The sequence below is a fragment of the Empidonax traillii genome, unplaced genomic scaffold (assembly GCF_003031625.1).
Source record: "Empidonax traillii isolate 1590-97213 ecotype Southwest subspecies unplaced genomic scaffold, ASM303162v1 scaffold499:size456302, whole genome shotgun sequence".
In the NCBI taxonomy this organism is placed as follows: domain Eukaryota; kingdom Metazoa; phylum Chordata; class Aves; order Passeriformes; family Tyrannidae; genus Empidonax; species Empidonax traillii.
Window position 1 is genome coordinate 235,236 of NW_020955692.1, and position 16,591 is coordinate 251,826.

The 16,591-nt window shown below is 45.0% G+C and overlaps 1 protein-coding gene across 1 annotated transcript; it reads right to left on the reverse strand.

Annotated features, from left to right (window-relative positions):
* Positions 1-1,341: 1,341 nt before the first annotated feature.
* PPP2CA (protein phosphatase 2 catalytic subunit alpha) lies at positions 1,342-15,407 on the reverse strand. Its single transcript, XM_027896487.1, has 7 exons — positions 15,119-15,407; positions 5,291-5,500; positions 4,633-4,806; positions 4,364-4,453; positions 3,909-4,070; positions 3,052-3,170; positions 1,342-2,389 (listed from the first exon to the last, which is right to left on the reverse strand). The coding sequence occupies exons 1-7, from the start codon at positions 15,218-15,220 to the stop codon at positions 2,317-2,319; spliced, it is 930 nt and encodes a 309-aa protein (XP_027752288.1). The 5' UTR covers positions 15,221-15,407; the 3' UTR covers positions 1,342-2,316.
* Between the last annotated feature and the right edge of the window lie 1,184 nt (positions 15,408-16,591).

Sequence of the window (16,591 nt, forward strand, 5' to 3'; positions counted from 1 at the left end):
ACAAGGCCAAGCCCTAATCACGCCCTTTGCTCTGCAGCCAGTGTCCCCACAGGCTGAAGGTCAACTAATGGATCAGCTACCAAGAAATCAAACACTAATTATTGACATTTGAAGTTTTCTTTGTCCTCCTGAATCTTCCAAACAGGCTTTTAGCTGGTTACTGCTCCAGCAGGGTAGGCAGTTTTTGCTCACAATGTGGTTTTCCCAATGGAATCTTCACACAGACCATCCCAGCTGAATCTGGGGAAAGCACAAAACACTGGAGTGACTCCAACATTGTCCACGGATTTTACTGACAAGCACTTGGATTTGTGTACAGACACTGAAGCAAGGAAGGGACTCAGAGCAGATGAGTCACGCCAATTAAAGCAACAAGGGAAACAGAAAATAGGGCAAAGTCGTTCCTCTTGAAGGAATGGTGTCAATGAAAGCACAAAGTTCCATCTACACAAACACGGGGAATGGCGGCAGGAATGGAACATGAACTGCTCTCCACAGCAAAGGACTGTTTTTTAACAGTGATCAAAGCAAAAGCTCCCAATATACTAAAAAAAGCCACTTCAGATGCACTTATTTTGAGCATGCACTTCATGTAAGAGCTCAAACAGCAGCAGACAGCTCCCCAGCAGCTTTCGGGAACCCAACCTACGAAATTCTGAGATTTCAACAACAGCCAAAATTCTGCTGAAGCAAAAGCAACCCCCTGAGCCTTTCTGAAAGGGGATGAAGCAACACTGTGAAATACAGCACCTTTTTTGCAAGGTAAAGAATTAAGTGGGCCTTCAGCTTTTCAGAAAAGCAAGAAAGCCCCAAAAAAGCATGTCTAGGACCAGGCCCCCAGCTGAGCTGGAGATCTGCAAGACTTCTGTGCATTCCCTTAGAAACAAGCAGAGGAAAACAAACCTCCACGTTGTTGTTGTTAATGCACATTGTGCCCCCAAAAATTTAAAGTCTCTAACAATATGAATAGTAAGAGTCCTCTATCAAGCCAACAGCCCACTATGTCTTTTAGACATGCCCAAGAAGTTTCAAGCACAAGCTTTAAGAAGGCATAAGATTTAAATTTCTGTTTTCAACAAAATTATCCAATTGGGATTCTAATTCTGAAACAAGTTAGTAGAAAGGAAATATCTGAACAGAAGTTAACATAAACCACATACCACTGATTTCCAGAAGAGAAGCTTGGGCAATACAAGTAGTACTAAACTTCACGTTGTTTCCTTTAATATTTAGAAAACCGGTTTTATTCTTAAGTTTTTCAGAAAAATGATTTTAAGTATTAGCACCTACATCGTAAATGACTCAAACTTGAGATTTACACTTGAGAAAAAGCCACACAAATCAATTAAGTGATCCTATATTCTTCCATTTTTGAGTATTTCAGCAGAGCACCGAGAGGGAAAGAGCAACATGTGAGTAACCAGGGAGCTGCTCCCAGCTGCAAGACACAGGCCCAGGCACCTCCCTGGGACTGCATTCAAAAGGTCAGAGTTTTCCAGCACACTCCAGATCACCTCAGTTTTAGTTACTTAAGGTGGAAATTTCTATGCAAGTTTATAAAACCCATCCAGCTACATGTTAGTTTATTAAACCACAGTTGACCTGAGATGCAATTAGGATTTTGACATTTTTCCATACTTAGTTCACAAGTTTATTATGAAAAACACTGCAGCTCTGTCCTGCAGTAACAATTGTTTTACAGAAAAAAACAGTTCTGTTCAAAGTAATTCACTATCCTTGGACAATTACAAGGGACAATATGGTAGGGCAGAGTGGAAAAGGGAACTGAGTGCAGACAAAAAAAAAAATAAAATCAATACAATTAAATTAAACAGTATTCCCTGAAAATAAAACAAACAAACAGTTTCAGAACAAATATGAGGCCTTGGTACTTATTTTAAAAATGTTCTTTAAGCTTCAATGATTGTTTGCTGCTACCCTTATCTACAGTCATGCTGAATAAAGCTATAGCTAAATGGAAAGTTAAATGTATTCACGAGGTGTTAATGTCTACATCTTATTATTTGCAGTCTCTCAGAGAAAGCAAAAGTAACTACAAATAGCGCTATGCCAGAAACTGGTTTCTTGACCAACAATGTTGCTTCAGCATGCAATGAACTGGTTCATTCTAAAGTGGTCACAGTTGTTGACGACAAGAGGCTTTGTATTTGAATATGGCACGTCTTTTGGTCCATGTGAAAACAAAGTTTGAATGTTAAATATTTTTTTCTGACACTTTGGAGTTACTGTTGCTCTTCCCGTTTTCCTTAGGTCAACATATGGTTCATGGCAATACTGTACAGGTGTAAAATCTCTTTACAGGAAGTAGTCCGGGGTGCGGCGGGTGACGTGCGGCTCCCCTCGGCGCGGCGCGGGGTCGAACTGCAAGCTGAGAGCACACACAGTGAGCACACACAGCGAGCACAGCCCAGCCCCACAGCCCCACTGATCCACCCCACCCACGTCCTGCCAAGCTCCACCAACCAACTGGAGTGCTCCAGACCAAGCCTTCAGCCTCTCCCACTGGTTAAACATTAATACATGTTTAGAAAGTTAAAGTCTCCGGGAATTGTCAAAGAGGTCAGTTTGCATTAAGCTCTTCTCTCATTTACTAGTGAAGCTGTTGCTGGGGTAGTTAATTAAAAACCTCATTTAAAAAGCTGACAACCCAACATCTGAAGAATCCAATGATTCTTAAAGTCTCTTGCCTTAGACCTCCAGGAGGGCATTACCTCAGGTGTGACAGGCTACTCCTACTCTCAAATCACATGCCTCCATAGTAATTCATTAAACCCCAATTAGTTACATGAAACAAAAATGAGGAGTCTCTCTTTAATCTGACAGAGATCTCGACAACTGTCCCAGATATTCGACTCCAAGACTTTAAATGTGACTAACCCAACAATGCCACACTCACTCTACCTCCAAAAACCACAGAGGAGGAAAAAAACCCATATCTTAACACAATAATTAAATGATATCTTGCTATCTTGCTACAACAACTATCTTAAAACCATGGGCAATATAATTCTCATTTATAAACATACTTACAAGGAGTATTTTAAAGTATCATCAAGTTCCATAATCGCAGCCTGGTTGCCACAACGGTAACAATAGTTTGGAGCACTGAAAATTGTTACTACATTCCGATCATGGCACCAGTTATACCCCTGGAGAGGGAGAAAGAAGAGTTTTGACAGTCAGGTTCACTTCTTGTATCCCATATATAACCACCTGACTACTCATCGAATTTTTAACGTGCAAAGCCCTAAGTGGCACTTGTAGGGTCATTTTAAATAAGATTAAGGCCACGTCTTTATTTCGCTTCTGGAGAGAAGAAAGAATTTTGGCCTTCATAGGTTGCTACTTACTAGTAAGTTTGAGCTAAACATTAAAAAAAGGCAAACCAAAACAAACCAGCGAGAATTTGCCATTGCATTACTGTTAAAAAAGTTAAAACAGCAATTCTGAAGCACACAATCTTCTCTGCACCTTCAGCTGTGATCACCAAAACCAGAATGCAGACATACATTTAAGGATCTGAACTGCCAGGGATGACTACAGACTGACAACAAAAGCAGACATGCAGGATAGAAAGAATAAACATCTGTTTTCAAGGAACACATATTTAAGAACCTTTTTATCTGCACAGAAAGCAATGCCACATCTAGTACTGAAGCCTGGTTTGGGACATGACTGTAAATTTGCAGAAGAAATGGCCAAAATAAAGGTTATCCCGCTGTCAAACTGAGCAGCTCTTTCAGCAGCACATCAGTACTGTCAGGATCAAGTTTCTGGACTCTCAGCTGGACCATCAGCTGTCACATGCAAACACCTCTGACCCCCAGAGAATGAATGGAGACCAAGCACAGTATCCAAGGTCTGAACACACAGCATGTCCTGCTCACCTCCATTACCAACTGATGAGCTCTGGAAACCAACGTAAGGCCATTGGCATGGTTAAAGGTTTCTGAAATATCCTGTCCAAAGGTATAACCTGCACCTCGGGGAGAAATTCCCCAGCCACCACGATCATCTGGATCTGACCATAGCAAGTCACACATCGGACCCTGGAAGAGATGCAGAAGATGTTTCAGAGGTGAAATACAAAATGCCAAACAAAACCACAAAAAACTTGCACACACTCCCCTCCCACACAACTTGTTGCAGCAACATTCTGAGAACTTAATGTTTCTTCCTTTAGATAAGTGTCCCTCGCCTTTCCTTCAAAAACCCAGAACAGGCAGACAGGCACATTCTTATTGCTAAGTTGGTCTGAATTTCATTTTCAGCCTGTGACCCCAAGCACCCCATACATGCTGAGTCATGAAACTCATTGGTTTAGAAAATGACTTTTCAGTACCTCGTGGGGAACTTCCTGCAAGCGATCAAGTGCTCTGATGTGATCCAGTGTATCTATCGATGGGGAGAGGCCACCATGTAGACAGAAAATCTGCAAGAGGTCAAATACATGAAGTTTATTTATTTCATCAGTGCAATTATGGTGGTTCAGAATAAACCATCAGGAGCAAGTCTGCACAAGACTCCTTTAAAACTGAGAGCTGACAGAATGAAGCCTTAAGAGCTCCCTTTACAACCAACAACACTCAGCTCTGTCAAATGTCCACGTACCTGGCCATCCACCAAGGCAGTTAGAGGCAGGTAATCAAAAAGGTCTGTGAAGTATTTCCAAACATTTGCATTTCCGTATTTTCTTAAACATTCATCATAGAAACCATATACTTGTGTGATTTGCCTGCTTTCGTGGTTCCCTCGGAGAATTGTGATGCGTTCACGGTAACGGACCTAGAACAACAGTTCATGGGAGAGCCATCAAAACAGGCGTGCCTTCCCAAAACCAGAATCTGCACCCCTTAATCCCCATCATACATCAATAAAGCAATTAAAACCAAGCTCTTCTTAAGATTCCCCTATAGCCTTTGAGAAAAAAAGGGATCATTTTTAACTGCCAAGTACTTTTACGATTAATTGCAAATTGTATTTACTATTACTAGTGGACTTCACTGCAACTGTGCATTAAGCTGATCTCTCCCGGCAAATTCTTAAAGATTGCTACTTAGGCAAGTAAAAAGCTCTATTTTAGATAGAGCTCAGGCTTGCATGGAACATTAATTTATTTTAAGAAGTGACTTGAAAAACTAAGGCAGCCAATGTGTCAGTTTGTGTACCTCTAATACCAGTGTAGTGAAAATCATAAAGAGATTGGTGCAGTCAGAAGAGTAATTACACATGTTTTACACAGAACTGTACAGCTGAGAAGAAAAGTTACCTTAAGAGCTACAAGCAATGTGACTGTTTCCACTGAATAATAGCCTCTGTCAACATAGTCCCCCATAAACAAATAGTTTGTGTCTGGTGATTTGCCTCCAATTCTGAACAGTTCCATGAGGTCGTGAAATTGCCCGTGGACATCTCCACAGACTGTGACTGGACATCGCACTTCTTGTACATTAGATTCTTTTGTCAGAATTTCTTTAGCCTACAAAACAAAAAAACACATTCATTGTGAGTTTGTCTATGAACAGTTGTTTCATTCCACCACTTCCAGCTCTCTACTACCTGCTCTCTTTAGGAACTCTCGTCCCTTCCTTGTCCGAGGCACCTGAGAGAAAAGTTTCCCTTTACTTAAAATAATATTTTGCTTTATGCAGCCCCGTATTAGGAACAGAAATTTGGTTTGGTGAGGGGTTTCCCTCCTTGAGAATGGCATTTCAGAGTTAATTTCCAACTTCAGTAAAACTTCAGACTGTCTACAAAAACCGTTCTGCAAAGCATAAAACAACGATCATCACTGCTGGAACTTTAAAAGTTTGTAAGTATTTGGAAAAATTAATTCTAAAAATCCTGCCAATGTCCTCCAAAAGCCCAAACAGATGTGGCCAAAATACTACCAACACCTTGACATCCATCTGCACAGACACCTTCACCTCACCTACAAAGGCAGTCAGTCCTACACAAGCAGAATGAGAACTAAAGCATCCACTGGTACCAGCAATTACAGAGCAGGCAATTACCTGCACAGGTTCTCTTCACAAGTTTTGTGTTTAAACACAGACTGCTAACATCAAGCTGTGTCCTTATAAACCAAAACTGAGAAACGTCTTTGTCATCACCATTTTTTCCCCACAAAATTTTGTACATGAAAGTTGCAAACAAAGGCAATCTGTATGAAGCGGCACAGGCTAAATACAGCACCAGAAAGGTAATTTTAAAATAGCGCAAGACAGTTGTTACAGTTTGTTCTCAGAGCAGTCACCAGACACATGCCACAATAATTTTCTAAATCAAGAAGGTATTAGAAATATAAATAGTAACAAGTTTACAAGTTACCATCTACAAAGATTTCCCTGCTTTTCAACCGTCAGTGCTCCTATTGAGAACGACAAACAACTATCTTCTGTTCCATAACCCAAAGTGTCTACAGGACAGTAACTGACTCTCCCACCCAAAAGCGGTCTCACTGTCCCCTCCCATCATCCTGGCTGACCACCATGGTCACCACTTCAACCAGAAGCACCACACAGTTTACTGGTGGAGGCTCATGAGATGAAACATGAAATGCAGGAGTGCAGCGTGGTCCAGCAGCCTGCACAGCACAGAGCTTCAGCTGCTGCAGCCCCAGCCCAGGCTGGAACCACTGCAGACGTATTTACAGACTGATTTACATCACAAGTCAACCTCCTATGACAGTTTCCACTCGTGCTGTGCCTCGTACTAAAGATAGGTCATTGCTGGCTTGTGGTAGATGCTAAAAGTGTAGATTTATTTTAAGATAGCCTGACTTAAGTTCATTTTAATGCAGTGACACTCACCGGATGTTTTGAAGGTGTTTTAGCAGCTTTAGCCTCTTCTAATATGCTCTTACATTGAGAAGCTTTAGCCAGCTTAACTATGCTTTTGACAGAGACTGTTACAGATGTTTATAGCACCTCAATATAACCCCCCTACTCGTCAATTAGACTGCTTCTACTTCTGTGTTTTCTTAACACACTTGAAGCCCTGCACAAAGAATGAAGCATTCATTTTTCATCAAAGGTAGGCAGCGTTTGTGCTGACTGAGAAGAGAATGGCAGAGCTTCTCAGCCATGGAGTTGTTGCTTCCTTGGTTTCTGAAATATTAAATCACTCAGATACCCACATGACCAAACACGCAGATAAGTCAGACAGCTACTCTGATGGAAAAAGACTGTTCCAGGTCAACTTGCAGAACAGCAATCTCTATTTAAATCCTGTAGTAGAGGAATGCTGGTGCAGGGATTCCAGCATCTCCACGTTCTAAAACCACTTTCATGCAATGCTGTGTTACGAACTGCTCAGCCCATTTACAGCCTCACGTCCCATAACACTTAGAGTGGCACACACTGAATTGGTTAAGCACTCCAGAAAAGAACCTCAGCAGAGCTGAACATGGGAAAAATAACATCCTGAAAACAAGCCACCACCAAGCGGTCCAGCAACCAGATCCCAAATTTCCACATTCATCCCCGTGGAAGGAACACCAGTTGGTAAGACAGCAGCACATGTAATACTCCAGTTCCCAAAGGGAAGGGATCACTGACAGTACTACTGCACTCTGTGTCCCTGACCTTGGACGGGATCACACACCACCCTGTGCAACCTCACCCACTTCCACTCCCTCTTTATTGATCCTTCTGCCAGACCCAGGATGATGATACTTACTCAGCCACATCACACAACTGTCATCATCCCTGCCCATCCTCCCCTCCAACAAATGGACTTCCACCAGCAGCTCTCCTGCACTTCCTCATGGAGAGGAAGCAGCAGAGCAACCTTCAGTACAAGGCAGAAAACAACTGATCCAACCAGCCCACAAAGGAGAACTAAGAAAGAAGCAAACCCACAACCCTCTGAACTTCAAACCCCAGTGACCTATTGCCACAAAGGCTAACAGTGCAACACACTGCAGGATTTTGACATCAACATTTTGAAAGGTCCAGGTTCCAATGCCTATCACCAGGATAAACAACTATACAATTCTGAAACAGATTTTTCTTGGACACTTATTTCTTTTGTATTTCAGCCTTTTTTGAGTTCTTAACAATTCTTAGCATTATTTCTGTAAACCTTCAACCCTTTTAAGTTACCCCACACCACAGAAGTTTGACTTGTGGTGATATTCTACAACTCAGAGATTCATTAACTAAGGCAAAAACTTCAAGCTGGTAAATGCTGATTTTACATCCAAGCATCAATAAATGCAGATAAACCATTTAGCTGTTGGATACAGTTGCACAAGGACAGCATAAGAAGTGCAATGCTGTCACTAACAGTACTGCTGAGGTGGAAAGTCACACTGTTCTAAGTAAACTATCTCAAAGTTCAAATAATAAGCACATATCAAATACACTTCAGCTTAGCCACAGTGACTGGAGTTCATTCTGATTTGATACTGGCTTGCTCAGCCATTTTGCTGACACTGAAAAAAGACAACTTGTATGATCTCAAAGCACAACAGGAATAAACCCAATATTGGTTTAAACACACGAGAAAACAGCAAATTTTCACTTTATTGTAAAGCAAGCAGCACTGCATAAAAACACCTAAAACCTAGTGTTTTAGAATTAAACTGTTCCTGGCCTGCTGCACAGCATCTCAAGGGCCAGTGGAACAGTACCACACTGTTTGGGTGCCTCTGTTTACAAAGCACATCTATGCAAAGCACTGTTCTTAAAACACAAAGATCAGCTTCACTGTTTTAAGACAATGCAAGATCCAAGTGAATGAACAGCCATGGATAGCATTTAAAAAAAATGTATGCCTACTAAAGTTACAGTATGATTTTCAGACCCCCACAACATATTTAATGAGATGCAGGGGGTGTGTGTATGCAGACATCTCTCATTTCCCCTGTTCTCTCTATATAAAATTTTATCCTATATGCCACAAATTAAGGGTCAGAGTCATAAGTGCCATACAAGCCCTAATCCATCCATTTTCTTTCTTTCTCAGCTCCCACTACACTGAGGATAAGTGAGTTTCCCTCATGAGCAGAGTACATCAGCCTTGTCTCACAGAATTAATTTCAAGTGATCTATTTCTGCAAAATCCTCTGAATTAATCTGCAACCAAATTCCTCTGTGTTTCCAGAACATACCAGATATTTCTTATTACTCCAACCCCTTCTTAGGTCCCTACATTGCAGCAGGAGCTCTGACAACTCAGCCCAATTACCTACCCTGAAAAACTCTGGGGCACGTTAAAGAAAATAAGGAGACCCAAATCAGTGAACACCAGAGTGTAGAACTGTAAATCAGTGCCTGAAGCAGCACTGTGGGGCACTTACCAAAGATCACCACTCACTCGGTAAGGGAAATCCAACCATTATTTTAATTAGACAACACAGCTCCAAAGCCATGGCTGCAGATGGGGATGTGTCACTCCTGGCAGACCACCACGCTGTGTAGTGAAGTGTGTGATGAGAGGCATCCACAGCCACCCAGAGAAATAGTTATGGGGAGCTACCATTGAAGCCTTTGCCCACACCCATGATTTCCTGTCACCAAGGTGCACAGGATGTGACTAAAGGCACAGGGATCAGCTAATTGGGATGAATACTGGTCTTAGCTGGGCAGACATCATGACCTGGAAGAGATTCCAGTTCCAAGCAAAGTCATCCATTACAGTCAGCAAGTTCTTCTGCAGAGTCCATGCTTTTCAATTTAAAGGTTTCCCCCCCTACTCCTTTACTTGAGGAGGAAAGAGAACATGTTCCAACAAAAAGTGAGCTCATTTTTAAAACAAAGGGTATTTTCATTCACTGTCTGACATTTTAAACAAAACTAGGTAAATGAAGCCTCCAATATCACCCTTCTGTGAAGAAGCCATGGCAGCAGATTACATATGACACAAATGGAAAACTGATTTATGCTGAACTTGGCAATCCACTAAGGAGTTCAATGTGAATGTATAAGTAGGAACAAAATTAAAATACAAAGCTCCCCACTGACATTTAATTATTTAGTATTCCAAAGTAAGTAAAACCAGGATTTCCATCCAGAGAAGTCATAGCAGCAAAATACTCTTTTGCCAGGACTGAAACAGAAGATGACAGATCTGCTTTCTCTCTGGTTTTGACCAGCACCTGAACATCCAGTTCTAATCTCTTCTGCTTGGTTCAAAGAGAGACCAGTTTAAATACAAGAGGGTAGCCAGCCAAAAGAGCAATCCCGAAGGCAGTACTGCAGCTAAGATTGACACAGCCACCTTCCTTTATCTCCTGTCAAGCAGTGAACTTCTGCCAAATAACCCTGCATTCCTTTGTGTTACAACACAATGACTGACACCACTGCAGCCCTGATAGTCCCTTCAGCACTTCCATCTGGAAAAATCAGCAGCAGTCTTACAAACTTGGTCTAACTGATGGAATGTTCTTTCCCTCAGACGCAGATACAGGAGAAGGGGAACTGCTATTTAACAATCAGTAATTGGTAAGACCAGGTGGAAAACTGGGATAGGAAGGAGCTTCTCTGAAAGAATTCTATGTCATTATTTTGATTCGTATAAAAGATCTTAGCAAGTTTAATTTAAAATCTAAAAAAAAAAAAAGTCTAGAAAAGCTTTTTTAAAATATTTTAAAATATAGGAGGCCACATAGGAGGCCACTCAGGAAATCCAGCTGACTTCCAAGAAACACAGCCAGGGCAGTAATGCAGAAGCTGACCACTTACAGACTGTTTTCAGTCCCATCTGTAGGACAAGCTGGATTCACTTTGAATCAAAGCCCTTTGTTGGAGGCCTCCTGAACTCCTGCAGAACCAGTGACAGGCTGGGTTATTGCACTGGGCAAGGAGCAGGACTAGGTGAGAAGACTAGCAAGGCTGACACTTCAAATGCCTTCTGTTTAAAGAAAGAATTTCCATTTTACATTATCAAACATCGCAAAACAAACAAGAAAACCCCAACAAACCAGAACACTGAGAGTAAAAGAATGGACTTCTTTGGTGCAAATGTTCCAGAATAATCTAACCCACAGTTATTAAAATGTTCCAAGAGGCTCTGTACACCACACCTGTAACTCTTCAGAGGTGGAAGGTGCAGTGCAGAGCTGCACCCTCCTCTTGTGCCAGGGCCAGGGGTGGAGGGACACAACTCGCCCAAGGCACAGCCCACCACACAGAGACTCTCACTACCAGGGAATTCTGCTGGCACAGGTTTTTTGGCTGATCTACAGCAAGTTCAGACAGGAACAATAATTTTCACAACCACCTTAGCCTGAACAACAGTTATAGGGGATGGATATGGGAAGCTAACTAATGGAAAAGCCCTTGTGAATGCAGCTGGGAACAGTTTAAAACATGCACTGCTGGTCAAAAATAATCAGCTCAGAAAGGGGACTCCCGAACAGCAGAGGAGGCAGAGAGGAACATTTGCCTCTGTCTAAAAAAGAAGTTGGGCAGACAACTCAGCTTAAAACAGGAGTGAGAGCCACAAAATATGCCAGTCACTAGAGGAACTGAATTTTGATTGCAGAGGCTTTTCTTGACCCAAAAGAAAGCTTCCTCAGTAAAATACATGCCTTCTGAGAACTAAGGCACTCAAGCTACAGGACTTGGAGCAGCTCACACAGCTGCAGTGGTACAAGCCTGCTTGGTTAGAGAAAATCTAACCTGGAATATCACATTGTCAACAAACTGAAAATTCTGCAACAAGAAAAAAATTAGAAAAATACACCATGAACAAGGTACACACCAGAGAACAGTATGGCCCAGAAACGTATTTGTGCTATGAAAATTAGCACTGTGACAAATCAAAAAGCAAATGTAACCAAGATCATTGCTGCAGGTTTTGATCTGTAGGAGACAAAGCCTGAATCAAGGTTTCTTGAATGCCTTTACCAGTACCAGCCCTTCATTTAGTTCAAAATATTTTGGCTAGCAGCACTGTCCATTCAGAGGTATTTCACCAGTAATTCAAGAGCCCTGAACACTCTACACAGATATATGAGCAAACTGTCCCCTCTCTCTAAAAACCTGATGCTGTGCTCAAAGCCAGTTAATCACAAACCAGTGTTTCCAGGGAAGAGACTCTGACACCTCTGCCTCCACCTGCACTAGATCCCTTCTGCAATAACCAAAGGAAACTCTATCCACAAATTCAACTCGCTCCTTTGTGCATTTTTAGACTGTCATCCCACCTTCCTGAGCAATGCACCACACCCCCACCTCCTGTCATAAAGGCCATTTATACGCCAGTGATGAGGCAACACCGTTTCCCTCTACCCTCACAATGTATGGAAAAGAAATTCCAAACCAGCATCCTTTCATTCAAAATGGCCAGTGGAAAAACCCTCACCTGGCAATAAAGGACTTCCTTTCTCCTCTGTCAATAAACAACTCAGCGTTAACAGGACAAACACTGCTGACATGTAACACTGAACTACACTAGGCGTATTTTGACCACTTTTTCAGAACTTGCACTTAAATGCTGAAGCAAAGCACACACAGTCAGTCAACTGATGTAACATTAGGCTCACAGCATGTGTTAAGCCTAGAATAATTTAGCTGCCACTCAGAGGTTGATATTATTTCAAATCATCTGTGAATGTACTATGTATTATTCATGGTTACAAATTACTCCCAGATTTCAAAGCCATTTCTGCCCAGTTCCCACCACCACCACCATCACCCAGGTAACCATGGTTGGTGTAAGATGCACCAAGACAGTAACTGGGATGGACAAAAGGCCACACTTCATTATCAGTCCATAAAATGCTGTTATGTTCTTCAGGTATCAATACTGAAATACAAGAGAGCCCTTAGGCTTGTTCTCATTGCACAGGCACATGAAGCCCCAGCAGATCAAGAAATACTAGTCAGGGAGATCACCCCATCCAGCAGTGTTAGAGGGGAAAAGCTCTCACAAAGATTTTTTATTTGTTTATTAAACTAGCCCTAGCTACAGTGAAATGCGGTGAAGAACAACAGTTCATACCTAGCAGGGTCTTTACTGTCCTTTGGAACACCAGCTATATTTGGCACTGCCCTTCAGACATGAAGCTATTCATGGAAAAACAACCTTTTGGAGTGATTACATCCATGAAAGTACCTAAATAGTCCAAGTGAAGCACAACTCGGTGAGGTTTCTGAGAGCCAGTGCTGGAGACATGGAAACACGTTCAAGCAGGTGCTGTCCCTCAGCAGGAAGGTGCAGAACTCAGCTCATGCCCTGCTTCCACAATCACAGCTTCCCACTTGAGGGGCAGAGACAACACGATGGAAAACTCAGACACCAAGGGCCTGCTTCCAATTCCCTGCATCAGCAACCATGGAGAGACTGAGCTACTCTGAGCAGAGTCCCAGTAAACCCATCTGTAGTTACCAGCACCAAACCATGGCTCTGTACCCCAGGCTGTGGCTGTTCTCTGCACAGCGCTGAGCCCACACCTGGCACACGTAGGGAATTCCAGCCCACCACCCCTTTGGACTGGAGCTGCTCACAGACACCCAACTTGAGACAACCTGGAGGTTGCTACTGAATGGTATTTTTCTGGTAGATTTCTCTCAAACATTCTCCTGGTCTCTCATGTCAACACCCAGCAGGTAGACACACAACTTTCTTTTCTCCTTTACCATTCCCTTGGTGATGAGCGTTGCACATTTATCCACAGATACAGCTCATTTCCATTCTTCACCGGGAAAAAATGAAAGCGTCATCTTGTGCAACAATGATGACTGGGACTACTGTGTCCTCTGTGAGGAATTCCTAGTGGTATGCCTGCTCCTCACTGAACCAAAACCCCTGTGAACTGAAGGCTTCTTGTATATCCCTCATGGTCCTGCAAGTCACCATCCAGCCCCCCAAAACACCCTCATTCCTGCGGGATTCAGGACTCTGCTCCCAGCAGTTGACAGACGAAACACTCGCCTCTCAAACAAAGCAATACAAGGAAGAAGCTGGACCACTGTCATTGGAGAAGCACATGGAAATAGCCAGGCAGTGACACTGCCACTTGCTTGTAGCACCGTTTAAAATACACAGCCTGGATCAAACGGAAAAAATGTTGAGTTGCTGGAATACAAGTGAACTAAAATCTGCACTGGAGCAAGGACCCGTCTGGCCAAAAGTTCTTTATTAGGTTCATAGACAGTCCTCTGGAAACAATTTGCTTCCAAAACAACATGGTGTAGTATTTGAAGGCACGATTCCAAATTTAAAATATTTTAACCGCTTTCTGTGGCAAGCACGGAGGCTTCTTTAGAACTCAGTACACTGATAACTCCCCGTATTCCTTTATGTCCAGTTCCCATAAAATTCACAAATATTCCATCCTTCAGTCTAGGAATGTAAAGATACACAAAACCCTCAGTTAAAAAAAAAAAAAAAATCAGCTACTAAGTTACATCCAGAATTAGAATCCAGCTGGAAAACGCATATGGATGCTACCAGAACAAAATTTTTCTTGAATTTCCAAAAGGCAACCAAGCAGTCCTGGGCTGGCTTTACCACCTCTCTATGCCACAAATGCCTGAATCAACACAGTGCTCTCTAACATCCGAGAACCAACGTTCCCCATCCATCACCTTGAAAATATACAGTTATATAGCATCTCGAACGTTTATTTTGCGAATTCCATGAAATCTAGAGCCTCACTCAGAGAAACCAAAACCCTGACGCCAGCCTATCTTTCAAAGAGCTATAATCGTATCGGTGTTTATTCATATCATGAAAAGCACACAAAAAAAAAAAAAAATCAAAGCAGCAGCTCTTTAAGGCGTGTGATTTCCACCCGATTAGCGCAGGGTTTTATTTCCATCGTGCCCACGGGCGCTCCGGGGGTGCTTCAGCGCTTCACCCGGGGGGTCTCCCGGGGGTCTCTCCCGAGGATCCATCGCGGCCGCGGCGCCATTTTAGGAGGCGCTGAAAGGGCGGGAGGCGGGGCCGCTGCTCCGGCAGCGCCGAGCCTGGATCGGCTCCTGATCGCTGCCGGCCCCGTTCCCCTCCCGGCCCGGCCCCCGGGTCGCCCCCGGCCCCGCTCCCCTCCCGGCCCGGTCCCCCGATCGCCCCCCGGCCTGCCCGGGAACCCCCCGCCCGCCGCCTCCCCCGCCCCAGCTCCCCGCTCGGCCCCGCAGCCCCTTACCTTCTCGCAGAGGCTCTTCACCTGCCCCTCGGAGAGCTGCTTGCACTCGTTGAGCTGCTCCACCCACTGGTCGAGCTCCTTGGTGAAGACCTTCTCCTCCATCCCGCTCTCACCCTCCTCTTCTTCTCCCTCCTCCTCCTCCTCCTCGCCGGCTGCTGCTGCTGCCGCACCGCCCCGCGGGCCCCTGCGATCCGCGCTCCCCACAGCGGCGGCGGCCGCGACGCGTCAGGGCGGTCGGTGGGTCGGGCGGGCGCGGGGACGGGACGGGGACGGGGCCGGCCCGGGGCGCTCGGGCTGCGGCAGCGCTGCCGCTCCTGCTCCGCTCCGTGTAATGGCCGCCGCCGCTGACGTCACCGCCGCCCCGCGCGGGGAGGGGGACGCCGCGGGAGCGCACGGCGCGTGCGCAGCGCCCGGGCGGGGCCGGGAGTGCGCGCGGAGGGGCTGAGGGAGCCCGTGAGGGGCTGAGGGGAGGCGGCTGTTCGGGGCTGCTCCCCCAGGGCTGGAGCCCGTGAGGGGCTGAGGGGAGGCGGCTGTTCGGGCTGCTCCCCCGGGGCTGGAGCCCGTGAGGGGCTGAGGGGAGGCGGCTGTTCGGGCTGCTCCCCCGGGGCTGGAGCCCGTGAGGGGCTGAGGGGAGGCGGCCGTCGGGGCTGCTCCCCCAGGGCTGGGCTGCTCCCCATCCCTGAGGCGGGAGCGGCGGGAATGAGTCCGTGCCCGCCCTCCCCCCCCCCGTCCCCACGGGCCCCGCGTGGGCTCCTGGCGGGGCACAAGGCGGGACGCGGGTCTCCGGCGGCTTTGTGCGGCTCCGCGGTGTTTGTGGTTCTCCCTGTAATTAATGCACATAAATATCTCCCATGGGACGGTGCCAGGCTGTCTTCAGCGAAAAGACAGGGAGCAATGGCCATAAACTAAAACACGAGAAGCCCCACCTCGGCATGAGGAAGAAGTTCTTCAGGCTGAGGGTGGAACAGCTGCCCGGGGAGAGCGTGGAGTCTCCCCCCCTTCCCCCTCAGGAGACATCCCAAAGCCACCTGGACACGTCCCTGTGTCAGCCGCTCCAGGTGACCCTGTCCGGGCAGGGTGGTTGGGCTGGATCTCCAGAGGTGCCCTCCAATCCCAGCAATTCCATGATTCTGTAATCCTGAGCACCGTTACCGTGTCCACACGGAACAGGGAAGGGGAGGGCGCTTGCTGATGTTGGTACTTAGAAATAAAGCTTTTCAGATTTAAATCATGAGCATTAAATACCATCTCGCTTGTACCACCATGTAGTGCTTAGGTTAGAAAGGCCACGTCACGTTTCTTTAAGAACAATTTATATTGAACAAGTTCTTGAAAGGCCTGGGTTTATTCTGGCCTTTTCGGACAGGAGTAATGCGTGAGGTGCAGGGTAAGCTTTCAGTAAAGGAAACTACTGGTGGATGTTTTTCAGGTCCTTTCAGGAAACCAGCGGTGGACCTCAGCTACCTTAGTGCA